This window comes from Silene latifolia, chromosome 5, assembly GCF_048544455.1.
Source record: "Silene latifolia isolate original U9 population chromosome 5, ASM4854445v1, whole genome shotgun sequence".
NCBI lineage: Eukaryota > Viridiplantae > Streptophyta > Magnoliopsida > Caryophyllales > Caryophyllaceae > Silene > Silene latifolia.
Genome location: NC_133530.1, coordinates 14,287,842 through 14,308,267, shown reverse-complemented (window position 1 = coordinate 14,308,267; position 20,426 = coordinate 14,287,842). Strand labels below are relative to the sequence as shown.

General features: G+C 36.0%; 3 protein-coding genes across 4 annotated transcripts; all 3 read left to right on the top strand.

Annotated features, from left to right (window-relative positions):
• Positions 1-1,553: 1,553 nt before the first annotated feature.
• Positions 1,554-2,761, top strand: LOC141656797 (jasmonate-induced protein homolog). Of its 2 annotated transcripts, XM_074463850.1 has the most exons (3): positions 1,554-1,788; positions 1,932-2,264; positions 2,393-2,761. In XM_074463850.1, exons 2-3 carry the CDS (start codon positions 1,938-1,940, stop codon positions 2,582-2,584), a joined length of 519 nt encoding a protein of 172 aa, XP_074319951.1. In that variant the 5' UTR covers positions 1,554-1,788; positions 1,932-1,937; the 3' UTR covers positions 2,585-2,761. The 2 variants fall into 2 exon arrangements, with proteins under 2 accessions (XP_074319951.1, XP_074319952.1); XM_074463851.1 differs by lacking the exon at positions 1,554-1,788 and having other exon boundaries at positions 1,923-2,264.
• A 5,751-nt stretch (positions 2,762-8,512) lies between these two features.
• On the top strand, positions 8,513-10,343 carry LOC141655926 (uncharacterized). Its single transcript, XM_074462919.1, has 2 exons — positions 8,513-9,755; positions 10,052-10,343. Exon 1 carries the CDS (start codon positions 8,633-8,635, stop codon positions 9,710-9,712), a length of 1,080 nt encoding a protein of 359 aa, XP_074319020.1. The 5' UTR covers positions 8,513-8,632; the 3' UTR covers positions 9,713-9,755; positions 10,052-10,343.
• Positions 10,344-18,728: 8,385 nt separating this feature from the next.
• LOC141654878 (jasmonate-induced protein homolog) lies at positions 18,729-19,309 on the top strand. Its single transcript, XM_074461990.1, has 2 exons — positions 18,729-19,055; positions 19,184-19,309. Exons 1-2 carry the CDS (start codon positions 18,729-18,731, stop codon positions 19,307-19,309), a joined length of 453 nt encoding a protein of 150 aa, XP_074318091.1.
• The last annotated feature ends 1,117 nt before the right edge of the window (positions 19,310-20,426 follow it).

Here is a 20,426-nt window from a genome sequence, read left to right as displayed (position 1 = left end):
TTAAATTCTAGGGTAACTTATCTAACAATTTTTCAACTCTTTTTTTATGAACGAAGTTCATTTTATCTTAAAATTGGATTAATATGCTTTCAGTCGTAGTCATTTATTTACATAATTATTTCGTTTATGTGTGTTTCATTTATTTGTTTATCTTTCTTCATTAGAAATATTTATGGAGGGTAATGTGATCATCCTCATTACTTATTGTCCACTTGTCACTCAATAATAGTGCCCACAAATTATTCAAAATATATCTTCATTATCTTCTGAGTTATCTATTCATATCTTTTTGTATATTTTAATAATTCATGTCTATATAACTTTTCGTAATTCACTTGTACACAATCTCCATTAATGATTGTTTGTTGCGGCTAGGTTTAGGTCTCTTAGGCTCTTAGCTTTGTTAGTCAAGCTTGTATAAATAATGTTGTCATGTACAAATTTTTTTTTTCAAAAATAATGTTTGCATTTCATCAGAAAAGAAAATACATATGCAAAAACTATCACACTATGAAACAAAACAAAATATATTGTCAAGATACAGCTCACCCATGATAAAGGCACATGTGAGTATCCCATATTGGAAAAAGATGAGAGAGTTGTCTATCATATAAACCAAGGAGATACTTCACCCATAGCCAATTGGTTTTGGGATGGAACCTTTTTAGACTTATAAGCCGGACTCTCTCTCCTCCATGCAGGTGCGGCCCAGGCCCGATAACGGAATTTATCATGTTATCAGAGCGCATGGTCGAAAAAACTAAAACAAAGACCTGGGCATGAAAAATAGAAAACGAAAAAACTGGGCCAGAAAATTGCAGTTGGATAAAAGAAAAAACTAAAACAAAGACCTGGGCATGAAAAATAGAAAAAGAAAAAACTGGGCCAGAAAATTGCAGTTGGATAAAAGACTTGAAAAAATCCAATCTGCCTAAAACAGGGACCTCACATGTGAGGGGGAGTGTCAAGATACAACTCACCTATGATAAAGGCACATGTGAGTATTCACATTGGAAAAAGAGGAGAGAGTTGTCTATCATATAAACCAAGGAGATACTCCACCCATAGCCAATTGGTTTTGGGATGGAACCTCCATGGACTTATAAGCGGGACTCTCTCTCCTCCATGCAGGTGCGGCCCAGGCCCGATAACGGAACTTGTCATATATCCTGTTAGAAAGAGGATAAAAGCGAGCTGTATGCGATAACTAGGAAAATAGATGATTTATAAGCCTATGATGATCTTTCTGTTTAGTTTTCATGATCATTCAAATTAATAGCCACCAGCTAGCTATATGAGTTTCCTTTAGACAACAATTTTGCTTTCATGCATGTTAAATGTATTATATATTCAGTTCTTATTGATTCCCTGTTCTATCACAAATAGTCTCCTACTCTTTCCATGGTCTTTGTGCCAATTTCAAAGGTAGCAAATGATCGGGATGGAGGGATTACCACGTTTAATGATTGCACAACTCTCTGTATTGTACTTACAAAAGTATGTAGAAAATAAGTGTTAGCTATTTAACTTGAGTCCCTATTTTTTTACGATTGTCATAAGGTAGTCTCTTTAGTCAAAGAAAAGAAACGAAGAATATGATTCTTGTTTAAAGGAGGTGATGGAAAATTCTTACGCTATGGTGTAAATTAGAATAATGAATCTACTTTTTTTTATATCCGTTATTGCGCATAGATGTTTCCGAATACTATATAAATAGCTTAGGTGGTAGTATGGTTGGGGCAAGCAAGACGCAACGTTGAAATTATTAACATCTTCACAAATTTCAAGGTATGAAGACTTTTGGTGCATGAAACTAATTATTATTGTTATTTTTTAAATAAATTACATGGTATTTGGTTTTGTTTTATTACTTTCATTGTTTTGAATGAAACTAAGTGATTAAGATTCTTGTGTAATATGTACCATTAAAGCTCGATATGGCTACGATGCAAGAACAAAATGTCGCGGTTTGCGAGAAGACAGTCAAGCAACCACAAAATGGTACCCAAGCCACCATGAATAACCAGACCCATTTTGCTATGACCTTAGCTAGATCTCATAACTGGTCAGGCGCTCCGGTTGGCACTTTTCCGGAGAAGATTTTTCCCAATAACAGTGCCATATTTACCCACTTGAAGGGGAACTTTTTTGGTTCCAAAGCGGCAGTGGTGTATAATGGGAAAAATGCATCAGGAGGGGACTGTTCGTGGGTTTTGGCATGGCATGCACCCGCAGATAACACATCACCTCAGACTCCTAACAGGGTAAATATGAATTATTTTAAACGCACCACGCACTTATATTGGTGATGATAAGTTGATTAATCATTTTATTAGGTTGCATTTTATTTTCCTCGTATCATTTTAATTTTTTTTTCTTTGTTTAAACGCAGGTGTATGTTGTATGTGGCGCAAAACAAGTCATTGCCAATCTGACCTTTGATCAAATTCAGCAAAAGTTGGACACTGCATTAACTTTTGACACTTCCACCGACGCGGCTACCAAGACACGTGCTGACGGCAACATCAGTGACACAGTCCCAGACATTGCTACTCTTATCGCGGACTTTAAACTTATCCAGTAAAGTCATGGACCATAGTTGTCCATATATATAAAGTATTGTAATAATAAAGGGTCGAAAAATTACCCTGTAATCTATGCCTTCATGTTTGCTTCCGGTGCATGTACACTGGTTGCTAAACTATTACCTATTAAGAAGGTTAAATAAATCAGTAAAGTGAGTAATAATTATGACCATAAACTTCATTTTAGTCTATTTACATTGTCAAATTTGCGAGCCTAGTTACTTGTACAAGAACGCATGAGGATGAGTTTGCGATATTGAAGCCAACACTCGTTTATAGCCTTAAACTAATTGACTGGCTTTAAATAATGGTCCCCTTTGAGACTACAAGTATAGAAAGTTGTGGCCTACTAATAATTTTTTCGTAGAAGTTAAAAAAAAAAAACAATTTCCGCAATTTTTCATTTATTCATAATCTCAACATCTATAGTGTTTCAAACCACAATATATGAATAAGAGCATGTACTCATGGGACAAATAGTAGCTAGGGCCGAAATTTATCATCAATTTCGTTTAATGTTTTACCAATCTTCCTCCATAGAGACATAACTATTGATGTAGTGTTCCATGTAACAAACTTCAATGAGCAATATTAATATCAATATATTTCTACATATGTCACTAATAGCAAGTTAAAGTAGCTAATTCCAACAAAATTAAATGCATATTGGGAACCAACCCTAAAATAAATGTTGACTAATTGTAAATATGATATTATATTTATTATGCATTGACATCTAATATGACATTAATTAACAAGCAAATATTACATAATGATTTTAAAAATAGAATCCTTTCAAAAATAATGTTGACTAATTTTTCACTCTTGCCTAGGCCATGGCCAAGCGGACCTGGGAAGAGCTCCGTCTCCGAGGAGATATGGCCTCTGTTATAGCTATTTCATTTTGAATGGATGAGTTTACTCATTACTCAGCTCTTTTAGTTGATAGCTAAACTCATACTTATGTTGTAGGTGTTCATGCCATGATCAAGGCTAATTTCCTTTCTTGTACAAAGTTTGCTAAAGCAAAATTTATTTTTGGGCATACCATTAAATGTTACACGCTTGTCGTAAGATATGGACTACTCACTAGTGACTTAATTTAGTAGGAACAAGGTAAGTCATCTAATACACTTGAACACGTCTAACTCAACAAATTGACAAGCACGGCAGAAGTTTTGATTCTTGCACAAGGACGCCTAGTTATGAGTTTTCTCATTAATTGTATTTTAGTTGCACGAATTTAAGGTAAAACGTTTGAATTAAAAATTATAATGAGTGTTGAGGAAAATCATTAACCCCTAAACGATGACCCGGAAGTTGCTTGATCGACTACTGACCCGACCCAATCACCGATTGGAAATAGGACAACCGGATTAAGGTGTCTAATTAAAATGAATCATACCGAAATCGAATTGAAACGAAATTAGATTTGACCACATATTCTTACTTTAAACCTTTCGTTGTGTAAACAAATATCATAGTTTCGGAAAAAGAAAACCCTTCACCTCCGAATTCTTTTCGCCTTCTTATTAAAATTATTGATTTCTAAAAAGATTAGTAACTACAAAATAATATATCAGATTTATGTAAATATAGGAGACAAAATTCTTAACTCTGTTATCAAATTAATATACAGATTTATATAAATGAGTAGAATAACTAAAACCACAGTTTTTATTGTGTACAACCGTCTCACACTATGAGACGGCCCCTTTATGTAAAAAGATAACCCGTTTATTAATGATAATTGAATTAACTTTTTTTTTTATAAAAGTGACCGTCTCACGGTGTGAGACCGTCTTATAGTACCATCTCTCGCGAGCGTGTTATGTGACAACATCACAAATGGATTTTGGGCAAAACACATTATATCAATGAATGAAGTGTTTGGCATTTCGGAATCATATGCCATATGAGTGGATTTACTATTTGTTCCAAAAGGTATTGAATCTACCATGCATTACTACGTGTGTGGATATGTTTTAAGCGTAGATTGGTTGTCAATGGCCATATAGGGAATAAATTCTCCACCAAAATGATAAAAATTCTCGATTAATACGAACAAAAAAAGTAAGTATTCTTCTGAAAAGACGCGTCTTAAATGAGTAATAAAATCAAACAACATAAAGTAGAAATATATAACTCACTTAGAGAAACCACGGATTTCGACTATTTTGCTAGTATTCACACTAGCTATTATCTTTGTGTATAAGGGTATACCACTTATACAAAATCGGTTGTTCTATTTGATAACCGTCATCAAACGTGGATGTGTTTATACCTTTAAGATATCTACGAAGGTCCTAAAAAGATCCACGTCAAATATATGAAGTCCCATATTGATGGTAGACTTAACTTCTTAGAGTAGTATATTATCTTTGCATGTGTTGTTTGGTTTTTTATATATCAGTTCATCGCTTAGAAAGACCCCTTAAACACCCCTTAACTAACAATTATGATCAACTTTAGACCATTGTAAGTCCTATACATGCATTATCGGGGAATCCATTCGTGTGAATCAATTTTGTGTCGCTGGCTGATTTCGGTTTTGTTTTGATTGATACAAAGAAAATTAATTCAGGTATAAGTTTAACCTGGAGTCGCGTCCTTTCGGTTTACTCAACCAAATTTTGAGTTTTACTAGGTGGATTTAGAATGGTCCAGGTCGAATATCCTAATTAAAATCATACAAGCTTTAGCGTGTTATAGTCCAAGTCACCAACACACCACCACAATCCTTTTCCCGAGAGTTATGTTTTACTCTTTTTTCTTAAATTCTAGGGTAACTTATCTAACAAATTTTCAACTCTTTTTTTTATGAACGAAGTTTATTTTATCTTAAAATTGGATTAATATGCTATCCGTCGTAGTCATTTATTTACTTAATTATTTCGTTTATGTGTGTTTCATTTATTTGTTTATCTTTCTTCATTAAAAATATTTATGAAGGGTAATGTGATCATCCTCATTACTTATTGTCCACTTGTCACTCAATAATAATGCCCACAAATTATTCAAAATATATCTTCATTATCTTCTGAGTTATCTATTCATATCTTTTTGTATATTTTAATAATTCATGTCCATATAACTTTTCGTAATTCGCTTGTACACAATCTCCATTAATGATTGTTTGTTGCGGCTAGGTTTAGGTCTCTTAGGCTCTTAGCTTTATTTGTTAGTCAAGCTTGTATAAATAATGTTGTCATGTACAATTTTTTTTTATTTCAAAAATAATCTTTGCATTTCATTAGAAAAGAAAATACATATGCAAAAACTATCACACTATGAAACAAAACAAAATATATCCTGTTAGAAAGAGGATAAAACCGAGCTGTATGCGATAACTAGGAACATAGATGATTTATAAGCCTGTGATGATCTTTCTGTTTAGTTTACATGATCATTCAAATTAATAGCCACCAGCTAGCTATATGAGTTTCCTTTAGACAACAATTTTGCTTTCATGCATGTTAAATGTATTATATATTCAGTTCTTATTGATTCCCTGTTCTATCACAAATAGTCTCCTACTCTTTCCATGGTCTTTGTGCCAATTTCAAAGGTAGCAAATGATCGGGATGGAGGGATTACCACGTTTAATGATTGCACAACTCTCTGTATTGTACTTACAAAAGTATGTAGAAAATAAGTGTTAGCTATTTAACTTGAGTCCCTATTTTTTTACGATTATCATAAGGTAGTCTCTTTAGTCAAAGAAAAGAAACGAAGAATATGATTCTTGTTTAAAGGAGGTGATGGAAAATTCTTACGCTATGGTGTAAATTAGAATAATGAATCTACTTTTTTTATATCCGTTATTGCGCATAGATGTTTCCGAATACTATATAAATAGCTTAGGTGGTAGTATGGTTGGGGCAAGCAAGACGCAACGTTGAAATTATTAACATCTTCACAAATTTCAAGGTATGAAGACTTTTGGTGCATGAAACTAATTATTGTTGTTGTTATTTTTTAAATGAATTACATGCTATTTGGTTTTGTTTTATTACTTTCATTGTTTTGAATGAAACTAAGTGATTAAGATTCTTGTGTAATATGTACCATTAAAGCTCGATATGGCTACGATGCAAGAACAAAATGTCGCGGTTTGCGAGAAGACAGTCAAGCAACCACAAAATGGTACCCAAGCCACCATGAATAACCAGACCCATTTTGCTATGACCTTAGCTAGATCTCATAACTGGTCAGGCGCTCCGGTTGGCACTTTTCCGGAGAAGATTTTTCCCAATAGCAGTGCCATATTTACCCACTTGAAGGGAAACTTTTTTGGTTCCAAAGCGGCAGTGGTGTATAATGGGAAAAATGCATCAGGAGGGGACTGTTCGTGGGTTTTGGCATGGCATGCACCCGCAGATAACACATCACCTCAGACTCCTAACAGGGTAAATATGAATTATTTTAAACGCACCACGCAATTATATTGGTGATGATAAGTTGATTAATTATTTTATTAGGTTGCATTTTATTTTCCTCGTATCATTTTAATTTTTTTTTCTTGGTTTAAACGCAGGTGTATGTTGTATGTGGCGCAAAACAAGTCATTGCCAATCTGACCTTTGATCAAATTCAGCAAAAGTTGGACACTGCATTAACTTTTGACACTTCCACCGACGCGGCTACCAAGACACGTCTGACGGCAACATCAGTGACACAAATCCCCAGACATTGCTACTCTTATCGCGGACTTTAAACTTATCCAGTAAAGTCATGGACCATAGTTGTCCATATATATAAAGTATTGTAATAATAAAGGGTCGAAAAATTACCCTGTAATCTATGCCTTCATGTTTGCTTCCGGTGCATGTACACTGGTTGCTAAACTATTACCTATTAAGAAGGTTAAATAAATCAGTAAAGTGAGTAATAATTATGACCATAAACTTCATTTTAGTCTATTTACATTGTCAAATTTGTGAGCCTAGTTACTTGTACAAGAACGCATGAGGATGAGTTTGCGATATTGAAGCCAACACTCGTTTATAGCCTTAAACTAATTGACTGGCTTTAAATAATGGCCCCCTTTGAGACTACAAGTATAGAAAGTTGTGGCCTACTAATAATTTTTTCGTAGAAGTTAAAAAAAAAACAATTTCCGCAATTTTTCATTTATTCATAATCTCAACATCTATAGTGTTTCAAACCACAATATATGAATAAGAGCATGTACTCATGGGACAAATAGTAGCTAGGGCCGAAATTTATCATCAATTTCGTTTAATGTTTTACCAATCTTCCTCCATAGAGACATAACTATTGATGTAGTGTTCCATGTAACAAACTTCAATGAGCAATATTAATATCAATATATTTCTACATATGTCACTAATAGCAAGTTAAAGTAGCTAATTCCAACAAAATTAAATGCATATTGGGAACCAACCCTAAAATAAATGTTGACTAATTGTAAATATGATATTATATTTATTATGCATTGACATCTAATATGACATTAATTAACAAGCAAATATTACATAATGATTTTAAAAATAGAATCCTTTCAAAAATAATGTTGACTAATTTTTCACTCTTGCCTAGGCCATGGCCAAGCGGACCTGGGAAGAGCTCCGTCTCCGAGGAGATATGGCCTCTGTTATAGCTATTTCATTTTGAATGGATGAGTTTACTCATTACTCAGCTCTTTTAGTTGATAGCTAAACTCATACTTATGTTGTAGGTGTTCATGCCATGATCAAGGCTAATTTCCTTTCTTGTACAAAGTTTGTTAAATTAAGAAAACAGAATATGGAATATATGCACAATATTTGGAGATAATTATGAGTTGTTTATATATGTAAAGATATATTTTGTTAGCATAATTGTAGGAGTAATTTATGGATAGTCAAAGATTTAGCTGACAATATTATTTGTATATATAGTCTATGCATTGTACGTCTATGTTCAAGGAAATAAGAAGATTACAATTCCTCTTCTCTGTTCTTAGCAATTTCACATGATATCAGAGCGAGAAACGATCCAACACAAAATCAATCACAAAAATCCAAAGGAGTACCGATTTCACCATGACAGGTGATGACAAATTAAAAGGAGCGAAGGAGGGTCCAAAGACCATTCCCATGACGTCGCCATTATACTTACACCCTTCGGATAATCCAAATTTAGGTGTTACGCAAATCATTTTCGACGGGAATAATTATGATTTGTGGGCAGCCGCTGTTAAAAACGGATTAGATGCCAAAAACAAATTGGCATTCATTGAAGGGAGGGTTAAGAAACCCGTATGTGATGAGGAAGAAGAATCCATGGAGTCTGTAGCATGGAGACAGTGCAATGCTATGGTTCGGGCGTGGCTTCGGAATGTGATCGATCCGAAACTACATTCGAGCATCACGTTTACTCAACCAGTACATGAAATCTGGGAGGAGTTACGTGGAAGATACTCAGCGGGAAACGCACCCCGAGTTCACCAATTAAAAGGCGACCTCAACGAGTGCAAGCAAGGGAATGATTCGGTGGTTGAGTATTATACTCGACTCAAGACAATCTGGGATGAATTAGCGAATTACAGCACGGTGAAAGCATGTACGTGCGGAGCGGCAGTTTCGATAGCAAAAGAAAAGGAAGAGGAAAAGGTTCACCAATTCCTAATGGGATTGGATTCCAAATTATACGGTAACATTCGAACTAACTTGTTGATGGAAGACCCTATTGCTAGTATGAACCGAGTCTATGGTCTCATATTAAGAGAAGAAAGACATGCCTCCATGACCAAAGTTAAGGAGGACAGGGTAGAAGCAGCCATGGCTGCGAGAATACCGAATACAGGAAGAGGACGAGGTGGATACAAGAAACTTGAGATTGATGAAGATAATCCCCCACCACAATGTACTTATTGCAAAAAATATTTTCACACTGAAGAGAATTGTTATGATAAGCATGGATACGAAGAGGTGAAGGCGAGAAAAAGAGGCCGTGGTAGAAGAGGTGGAGGAAGTAACCGTGGGGGAAGTACCCGAGGAAGAGGCCATGGACGTGGTTACCAGGCCAATGCTATTGGCAGCAGCTCGTCGGGAAGCAACAACAATGCAGACACCTCAAAACAGAGTATTCCTTTCACCACCGAGGAAATCGAAAAGATATAGATCTTGTTGAGTGGCAGTGCAGATGGAAATGGCAAATTACAAGGTATGAAAATTACTTTAGATGTCGATTGGCTAATAGATAGTGGATGCTCACACCATATGACGGGTAAGAAAGACTTACTTAAAAATATTTGGCGTGAGGATTCGTGCACTGTCAGCCTACCGGATGGAAGAAGAATGAAAGCCGAGTTACATGGAGAAGTCCAATTGAGCAAGAATTTCATTTTGAAGGATGTTTTATTTGTGCCAACACTTACTTGCGACCTTATTTCCGTTCAACAATTAATAAGTGAAAACAATTGTGTAGTAACTTTTTATTCTGATCATTGTGAATTGCAGGACCGGACTACGAGGATGACGATTGGACGGGGTGAGCATAGGCAAGGGGTGTATTATTACAAGTCGGAACGGTTGGAGAAAGTGAGACAAGTGACCGTAGAAAGGGAAGGAAGATTATGGCACAAGCGACTTGGACATCCTTCTAAAAGTATTTTTTCGCGTTTTTCTACTTTAGTTGGACGTAATTTAAATTGGAACTCGGATATGGTTTGTGATTCTTGTTGTAGGGCGAAACAAACTCGTAACCCTTTTCATTTGAATAATAAACGTTGTGATGTTTTGTTTGGGCTCATTCATTGCGACATATGGGGGCAATATCGAGTAGCTAGTTTGATTCGAGCACACTATTTTTTGACCATAGTCGATGACCATAGCCGGGGAGTTTGGGTCTACCTCATGAAAGACAAAAGTGAAGCGGGTGATTTCATGAAAAATTTTTGTCAAATGGTCAAAACTCAATTTCAGACTTGTATTAAAATAATCCAAAGTGACAATGGGACGGAATTGTTGGCTGGGTCAATGCAGCGATATTATGAGGAAAATGGTATATTATTTCAAACTAGTAATACCGGTACACCCCAACAAAATGGTCGAGTGGAAAGGAAACATCGTCACATACTTGAAAAGGCTCGTGCTTTACGTTTTGAAAGTGGATTACCTATACAGTTTTGGGGAGAGTGCATATTAACATCAGCTTACCTCATAAATCGTACACCCACACCGTTATTGGATGGAAAAACCCCGTATGAAATTTTATATCACAAAAAGCCGAATTATGATAATGTTAAAATTTTAGGTTGCTTGTGTTATGTACATACTAAAACGCGAGACAAATTTGACGAGCGGGGGAAACGTTGCATATTTATTGGTTACCCGCACAGTAAAAAGGGATGGAAGGTGTACGATTTAAAGGAAAAGCGGGTTTTTGTATCACGCGATGTTAATTTCTATGAGAATGTTTTTCCCTATTTGGTGACTGACAATGATGCAAAGGCACAACAAAGGGACAGCAGCACCGTGTTACAGCATGAGGAATTTTCAGAATACATGGATGATGTTGAGAATGCTGTTCCCCATGTTGTAAGGGGGAGCAATGACACAGGGGAGAAAGAGACGGCAACTAAGGATGATGGCGAGTTGCATGATAATACAGAGGTTACAGAGAAGGCTGGCAATGGTGATATAGGGACAGAGAGGTGCGAAAATGGTGATGCAGAAGCCACTGAGGCTGACCAGACCACGACTAATGACAGAGTAAAGGAACGCATGGGTCGTGGAGCTCGGGCAAAATTCGAACCGTCATGGAAGAAGGATTATTATTGCAAGTCTACTAGAATAATACACCCTACGTCACATGCTCATCACGAACAAGAAAAATCCTCGTCGTCAGGTACGCGCTATCCGTTAGCCAATTATGTTGCTACTAATTGTTTTTCACATTCTCACAAAAGTTTTCTAGCAAAGATTGATAAACACAGTGAGCCGACTTATTATTATGAGGCAGCACAAAGTGTGGAATGGAGAGAGGCAATGAGAAAAGAGATAGACGCATTGGAAGGAAATGGGACGTGGACAATAGTGAACTTGCCAGAAGGAAAGAAACCGATAGGATGCAAGTGGGTCTACAAAATTAAATACCGAGCAAATGGAGAGATTGAACGGTATAAAGCAAGACTTGTGGCGCAAGACTTCACCCAAGTTGAAGGGATAGATTTTCATGAGACATATGCGCCGGTAGCGAAAATGACGAGTGTGAGATGTATGTTAGCAGTTGCGGTATTGAAGGGATGGTGCATTGAACAATTGGATGTTAATAATGCATTCCTCCATGGAGACCTTGAGGGGGAAGTTTACATGAAAATACCACAAGGATTTGAGAGAAAAGGCGAAAACAAAGTGTGCAAATTAATGAAGTCAATTTATGGTTTGAAACAAGCTTCCCGTAATTGGTTTGCTAAGTTGACGGTCGCAATGAAAAGCTACGGATTCATACAGTCACTAGCCGACTACTCCCTGTTCACGTACAATCAGAATGAAGCGTTCATTGGGGTACTTGTCTACGTAGACGACATGATTGTGGTTAGCAATGACAAGAGAGCTTGTGCAAAGTTCAAAGCATTCTTGGACAAGCAGTTCGGGATCAAGGACTTGGGGCTGCTCAAATTTTTCCTGGGTATTGAAGTAGATCACGGAGCACACGGATTATTTTTAAATCAAAGAAAATATGCAATGAGTATAGTCGAAGAGAGTGGAATGGCTGGAGCAAAGACAGCAAGTACTCCGATTAGGCCGAGACACAATTTATCGTTGGCAAAAGGATATGTGTTAAAAGATATCATGAAATATCGAAGGCTCGTTGGAAGGTTAGTTTACTTAATGATTACAAGGCCGGATCTTGTTTATGCAGTACATATTTTATCGCAGTTCGTTAATGAGCCAAGAAAGGAGCATTGGGAAGCGGCATTACGAGTAGTGCGATACATTAAGGGAAATCCAAGCAAAGGGATAACCTTTAAGAGGCGAGTTGATTATCAATTAAGAGGTTTTTGTGAGTCGGATTATGCGTCATGTCCGATTACAAGGAGGTCATTGAGTGGTTACTTTGTATCAATTGGTGAGTCACCGATATCGTGGAGGGCTAAGAAGCAAGTGACAGTGGCGAAATCAACGGCGGAGGCCGAATATAGAGCAATGGCAGGAGTTACTAGTGAACTCATTTGGATAAAATCGTTCCTTGCCTCATTAGGCGTTTTTCACACAAGACCGATGAAGCTATATTGTGATAACCAAGCGGCAATACATATTGCCAGAAATCCGGTGTTTCACGATCGAACAAAGCACATTGAGATAGACTGCCATTTTGTGAGACAGCACTTAGTGTCAAATACCATCAACACGTTTCACGTTCGAAGTAAGGAGCAAATAGCGGACTTGTTTACGAAAGCGTTAGGAGGAGAAAGCTTTGATCATCTTCAGTACAAGTTGGGTCTCGGATTACCAAGACCGCCAACTTCAGGGGGAGTGTTAAATTAAGAAAACAGAATATGGAATATATGCACAATATTTGGAGATAATTATGAGTTGTTTATATATGTAAAGATATTTTTTTTTTTTTTTTTTTTTTTGGCAGCAGTAAAGAAAGTGTTTTACATATTACCAACTCGATTCTCCGAGTCGGATTTTATTATTACATTATTTGGAAAAGAAATTAAACTAAGGACGGGGTTGACAAACAAAATAGGCTTCTTCAGGGGACGATCCAAGCTTGCCAAATGAGCGAAAACTTCTTTTCTCTTCTTTATTAGGTGAGCTTCAGAGGAGTACCTGCAACAAGACACACTTACGCCACGAGGACGTAGAAATTTACGGGAAGAGGATCTACTTGTAGAGAAAGTAGAAAAATTGTGTCTCGTAGATTCATCCCCTTGGCTATGATTCTTCTTAGAGGTAGAAATTCTCAATTTCTCGCTCACATGACGATTAGAGGGGTACCTGCAAAGCGTACGTGTAGTAGGAGGACATGATAATTTACCAGACGAAGAAGTCTTACACTTCTTAGGACTCGCTGAAAAAAGAAACGGCTGATCATTAGGGGCTATAGAGCAAAAGGAGGTGTTGGCCGAGTTATTCACCAAAGAAATAGGTAAGCATGAATTAGGAGTGACAACCGTAGAATTTTCTTGGAGGATTTGAATACCAGGCGGAGAGAAGTTATCACAAATAGAGGACGAACTCGAACTTTCGCCACAAAAGAGGGATGCCCTCGAACTAGTATCATGAATCACATTGATGACATCCGAAGAAGAAGACGTGTCGTCCTTCATCACCATCATCTTAAATTTCGGCTTTTTAGAACGTCTTCTTCTCTTCTTCTTCTTACCATGAACTCTTGTAATACCTCCCTCCTTAGTGACCTCGATATTAAGGATCCGAATTGTTATAGTCGACAGTTCTCTTTTATGGTAATAACTCACCTTATTTCCTTGAAGTAGCTTTTTGTAATCTTGTCCGGAGATCCTTAATCGAGAATTTCCTCCACCCTTTTTTGAGAACTCAAGAACTAACTTGTTAGGAATATGTTCATTCTTCTCTGAATCAATCCCACAAGAACTTTGAGCATCATCCATCTCCATATTCACACTCTCATTATCCTTTATACGCACATCATTATGATTTTCCGTCACCTCCATAATCACACTTTCACTATCTTTTATATTCATTTCAGAATCTGACCCATGTACCTGTTCCTGTTCCTGCTTCCTACATTTCACATCCACGCCAGCCATAGGAGCGACTTCCAATACTCTTTTACCATTTTCCTTAAAGAGAATGTGACCTTTAACGACATCTAATTCCCTTAAGACATCCTTATTTCTAGGTTCGACCACCAATGCCTCCACCAAATCCGTTTCAGCTTCCAAAAACCGTTTCAACTTCATAAAAGCAACTGCCCTACGAAAAAGTGCCTTGACATTATGAGGAAATGTGTCCAATATCATGGAGCACAAATCAATAGCAGCTTGGTATTCCTCCAGTTTCAGGGCACACGCGGCGAGATTAGAATTAAGAGAGACCGCAAGGTCCGATAAAGATTGGATATCTTCACCACCAATAATTCCCAGACTCAAACCTAAAAGTTTACAAGCTTCATCGTAGCAATCGGCAGCCCTATCAAAAAAATTTTGTTTGAAAAAACCATTCCCCTTGTCTTTAAGCCCCTTCACCTCAAATATAGGTGACCCCTGAAGTTTCATAAAGCAACCTAACATCCTATCCCCTTCTTCCTCCATAAACCCATCACTCACATGAGCACAAGCAAAGGCTTCTAGGAATTTATGATAAACAGTAGAAGAAGACATAGTAACAGCACAACACCGAAGTAGAGTAAACGACACACCTTAAAATCCCTACTCAGAAAACGGAACTAACAGAACCAAAACCCCTCCACATGACAGAGACCAAGGTCCCAACAAATAACAAAAACGTCGAATGGACACCGCAGTAAAAAACAAAGCCACCACAAGAACTTATAAAAGCTTGAAAAAACCAGAAATACGTGATCAGAGAGAGAATCCGACCACAGCGAAAATAGAACGATTAGTAACCGAGAGTAACAAGACGCAGAAGAAGCAACCAAACCTGGAGCATTAAAACTTAATCGAATCGAAATCAAACATCCACCGTCAGCCACCGGATGATAGTGAAGAGAAGGAAAAGAAAGAAACAAGGGCAGGAGAAACCTCGCCGGCGACCTAAGGAGACAGTCGGAGAAGTCGCCGGCGAGGAGGTGATGGATTTGGGGTTTTTAATTTAGGGGTTTTTAATTTAGGGGTTTTTTTCTCTCTCTGGATTCTCTCTCTCTATCAATTTACGAAGTAATTTTGTACCAATGTAAAGATATATTTTGTTAGCATAATTGTAGGAGTAATTTATGGATAGTCAAAGATTTAGCTGACAATATTATTTGTATATATAGTCTATGCATTGTACGTCTATGTTCAAGGAAATAAGAAGATTACAATTCCTCTTCTCTGTTCTTAGCATTTTCACAAAGTTTGCTAACGCAAAATTTATTTTTGGGCATACCATTAAATGTTACACGCTTGTCGTAAGATATGGACTACTCACTAGTGACTTAATTTAGTAGGAACAAGGTAAGTCATCTAATACACTTGAACACGTCTAACTCAACAAATTGACAAGCACGGCAGAAGTTTTGATTCTTGCACAAGGACGCCTAGTTATGAGTTTTCTCATTAATTGTATTTTAGTTGCACGAATTTAAGGTAAAACGTTTGAATTAAAAATTATAATGAGCGTTGAGGAAAATCATTAACCCCTAAACGATGACTAGGAAGTTGCTTGATCGACTACTGACCCGACCCAATCACCGATTGGAAATAGGACAACCGGATTAAGGTGTCTAATTAAAATGATTCATACCGAAATCGAATTGAAACGAAATTAGATTTGACCACACATTCTTACTTTAAACCTTTCGTTGTATAAACAAATATCATAGTTTCGGAAAAAGAAAACCCTTCACCTCCGAATTCTTTTCGCCTTCTTATTAAAATTATTGATTTCTAAAAAGATTAGTAACTACAAAATAATATATCAGATTTATGTAAATATAGGAGACAAAATTCTTAACTTTGTTATCAAATTAATATACAGATTTATATAAATGAGTAGAATAACTAAAACCACAGTTTTTATTGTGTACAACCGTCTCACACTATGAGACGGCCCCTTTATGTAAAAAGATAACCCGTTTATTAATGATAATTGAATTAACTTTTTTTTTATAAAAGTGACCGTCTCACGGTGTGAGACCGTCTTATAGTACCATCTCTCGCGAGCGAGTTATGTGACAACATCACAAGTGGATTTTGGGCAAAACACATTATATCAATGAATGAAGTGTTTGGCATTTCGGAATCATATGCCATATGAGTGGATTTACTATTTGTTCCAAAAGGTATTGAATCTACCATGCATTACTACGTGTGTGGATATGTTTTAAGCGTAGATTGATTGTCAATGGCCATATAGGGAATAAATTCTCCACCAAAATGATAAAAATTCTCGATTAATACGAACAAAAAAAGTAAGTATTCTTCTGAAAAGACGCGTCTTAAATAAGTAATAAAATCAAACAACATAAAGTAGAAATATATAACTCACTTAGAGAAACCACGGATTTCGACTATTTTGCTAGTATTCACACTAGCTATTATCTTTGTGTATAAGGGTATACCACTTATACGAAATCGGTTGTTCTATTTGATAACCGTCATCAAACGTGGATGTCTTTATACCTTTAAGATATCTACGAAGGTCCTAAAAAGATCCACGTCAAATATATGAAGTCCCATATTGATGGTAGACTTAACTTCTTAGAGTAGTATATTATCTTTGCATGTGTTGTTTGGTTTTTTATATATCAGTTCATCGCGCACACAACATACACACAACATGATTTATGTAACCGTACTTAGAGGGGTTACCAAATTACAAAAACCCCTTAAACACCCCTTAACTAACAATTATGATCAACTTTAGACCATTGTTAGTCCTATACATGCATTATCGGGGAATCCATCCGTGTGAATCAATTTTGTGTCGCTGGCTGATTTAGGTTTTGTTTTGATTGATACAAAGAAAATTAATTCAGGTATAAGTTTAACCTGGAGTCGCATCCTTTCGGTTTACTCAACCAAATTTTGAGTTTTACTAGGTGGATTTAGAATGGTCCAGGTCGAATATCCTAATTAAAATCATACAAGCTTTAGCGTGTTATAGTCCAAGTCACCAACACACCACCACAATCCTTTTCCCGAGAGTTATGTTTTACTCTTTTTTCTTAAATTCTAGGGTAACTTATCTAACAAATTTTCAACTCTTTTTTTTATGAACGAAGTTTATTTTATCTTAAAATTGGATTAATATGCTATCCGTCGTAGTCATTTATTTACTTAATTATTTCGTTTATGTGTGTTTCATTTATTTGTTTATCTTTCTTCATTAAAAATATTTATGAAGGGTAATGTGATCATCCTCATTACTTATTGTCCACTTGTCACTCAATAATAATGCCCACAAATTATTCAAAATATATCTTCATTATCTTCTGAGTTATCTATTCATACCTTTTTGTATATTTTAATAATTCATGTCCATATAACTTTTCGTAATTCGCTTGTACACAATCTCCATTAATGATTGTTTGTTGCGGCTAGGTTTAGGTCTCTTAGGCTCTTAGCTTTATTTGTTAGTCAAGCTTGTATAAATAATGTTGTCATGTACAAATTTTTTTTATTTCAAAAATAATCTTTGCATTTCATTAGAAAAGAAAATACATATGCAAAAACTATCACACTATGAAACAAAACAAAATATATCCTGTTAGAAAGAGGATAAAACCGAGCTGTATGCGATAACTAGGAACATAGATGATTTATAAGCCTATGATGATCTTTCTGTTTAGTTTTCATGATCATTCAAATTAATAGCCACCAGCTAGCTATATGAGTTTCCTTTAGACAACAATTTTGCTTTCATGCATGTTAAATGTATTATATATTCAGTTTTTATTGATTCCCTGTTCTATCACAAATAGTCTCCTACTCTTTCCATGGTCTTTGTGCCAATTTCAAAGGTAGCAAATGATCGGGATGGAGGGATTACCACGTTTAATGATTGCACAACTCTCTGTATTGTACTTACAAAAGTATGTAGAAAATAAGTGTTAGCTATTTAACTTGAGTCCCTATTTTTTTACGATTATCATAAGGTAGTCTCTTTAGTCAAAGAAAAGAAACGAAGAATATGATTCTTGTTTAAAGGAGGTGATGGAAAATTCTTACGCTATGGTGTAAATTAGAATAATGAATCTACTTTTTTTTTATATCCGTTATTGCGCATAGATGTTTCCGAATACTATATAAATAGCTTAGGTGGTAGTATGGTTGGGGCAAGCAAGACGCAACGTTGAAATTATTAACATCTTCACAAATTTCAAGGTATGAAGACTTTTGGTGCATGAAACTAATTATTGTTGTTGTTATTTTTTAAATAAATTACATGCTATTTGGTTTTGTTTTATTACTTTCATTGTTTTGAATGAAACTAAGTGATTAAGATTCTTGTGTAATATGTACCATTAAAGCTCGATATGGCTACGATGCAAGAACAAAATGTCGCGGTTTGCGAGAAGACATCAAAGCAACCACAAAATGGTACCCAAGCCACCATGAATAACTGGACCCATTTTGCTATGACCTTAGCTAGATCTCATAACTGGTCAGGCGCTCCGGTTGGCACTTTTCCGGAGAAGATTTTTCCCAATAGCAGTGCCATATTTACCCACTTGAAGGGAAACTTTTTTGGTTCCAAAGCGGCAGTGGTGTATAATGGGAAAAATGCATCAGGAGGGGACTGTTCGTGGGTTTTGGCATGGCATGCACCCGCAGATAACACATCACCTCAGACTCCTAACAGGGTAAATATGAATTATTTTAAACGCACGCACGTAATTCTATTGGTGATGATAAGTTGATTAATCATTTTATTAGGTTGCATTTTATTTTCCTCGGATCATTTTAATTTTTTTTCTTGGTTTTAACGCAGGTGTATGTTGTATGTGGCGCAAAACAAGTCATTGCCAATCTGACCTTTGATCAAATTCAGCAAAAGTTGGACACCGCATTAACTTTTGACACTTCCACCGACGCGCTACCAAGACACGTGCTTTGACGGCAACATCAGTGACACAGTCCCCGACATTGCTACTCTTATCGCGGACTTTAAACTTATACAAGAAGGTCATGGACCATAGGTGTCCATATATATAAAGTATTGTAATAATAAAGGGTCGAAAAATTACCCTATAATCTATGCCTTCATGTTTGCTTCCGGTGCATGTACACTGGTTGCTAATACTATTACCTATTAAGAAGGTTAAATAAATCAGTAAAGTGAGTAATAATTATGACCATAAACTTCATTTTAGTCTATTTACATTGTCAAATTTGCGAGCCTAGTTACTTGTACAAGAACGCATGAGGATGAGTTTGCGATATTGAAGCCAACACTCGTTTATAGCCTTAAACTAATTGACTGGCTTTAAATAATGGCCCCCTTTGAGACTACAAGTATAGAAATTTGTGGCCTACTAATAATTTTTTCGTAGAAGTTAAAAAAAAAAAAAACAATTTCCGCAATTTTTTATTTATTCATAATCTCAACATCTATAGTGTTTCAAACCACAATATATGAATAAGAGCATGTACTCATGGGACAAATAGTAGCTAGGGCCGAAATTTATCATCAATTTCGTTTAATGTTTTACCAATCTTCCTCCATAGAGACATAACTATTGATGTAGTGTTCCATGCAACAAACTTCAAAGAGCAATATTAATATCAATATATTTCTACATATGTCACTAATAGTAAGTTAAAGTAGCTAATTCCAACAAAATTAAATGCATATTGGGAACCAACCCTAAAATAAATGTTGACTAATTGTAAATATGATATTATATTTATTATGCATTGACATCTAATATGACATTAATTAACAAGCAAATATTACATAATGATTTTAAAAATAGAATCCTTTCAAAAATAATGTTGACTAATTTTTCACTCTTGCCTAGGCCATGGCCAAGCGGACCTGGGAAGAGCTCCGTCTCCGAGGAGATATGGCCTCTGTTATAGCTATTTCATTTTGAATGGATGAGTTTACTCATTACTCAGCTCTTTTAGTTGATAGCTAAACTCATACTTATGTTGTAGGTGTTCATGCCATGATCAAGGCTAATTTCCTTTCTTGTACAAAGTTTGCTAAAGCAAAATTTATTTTTGGGCAT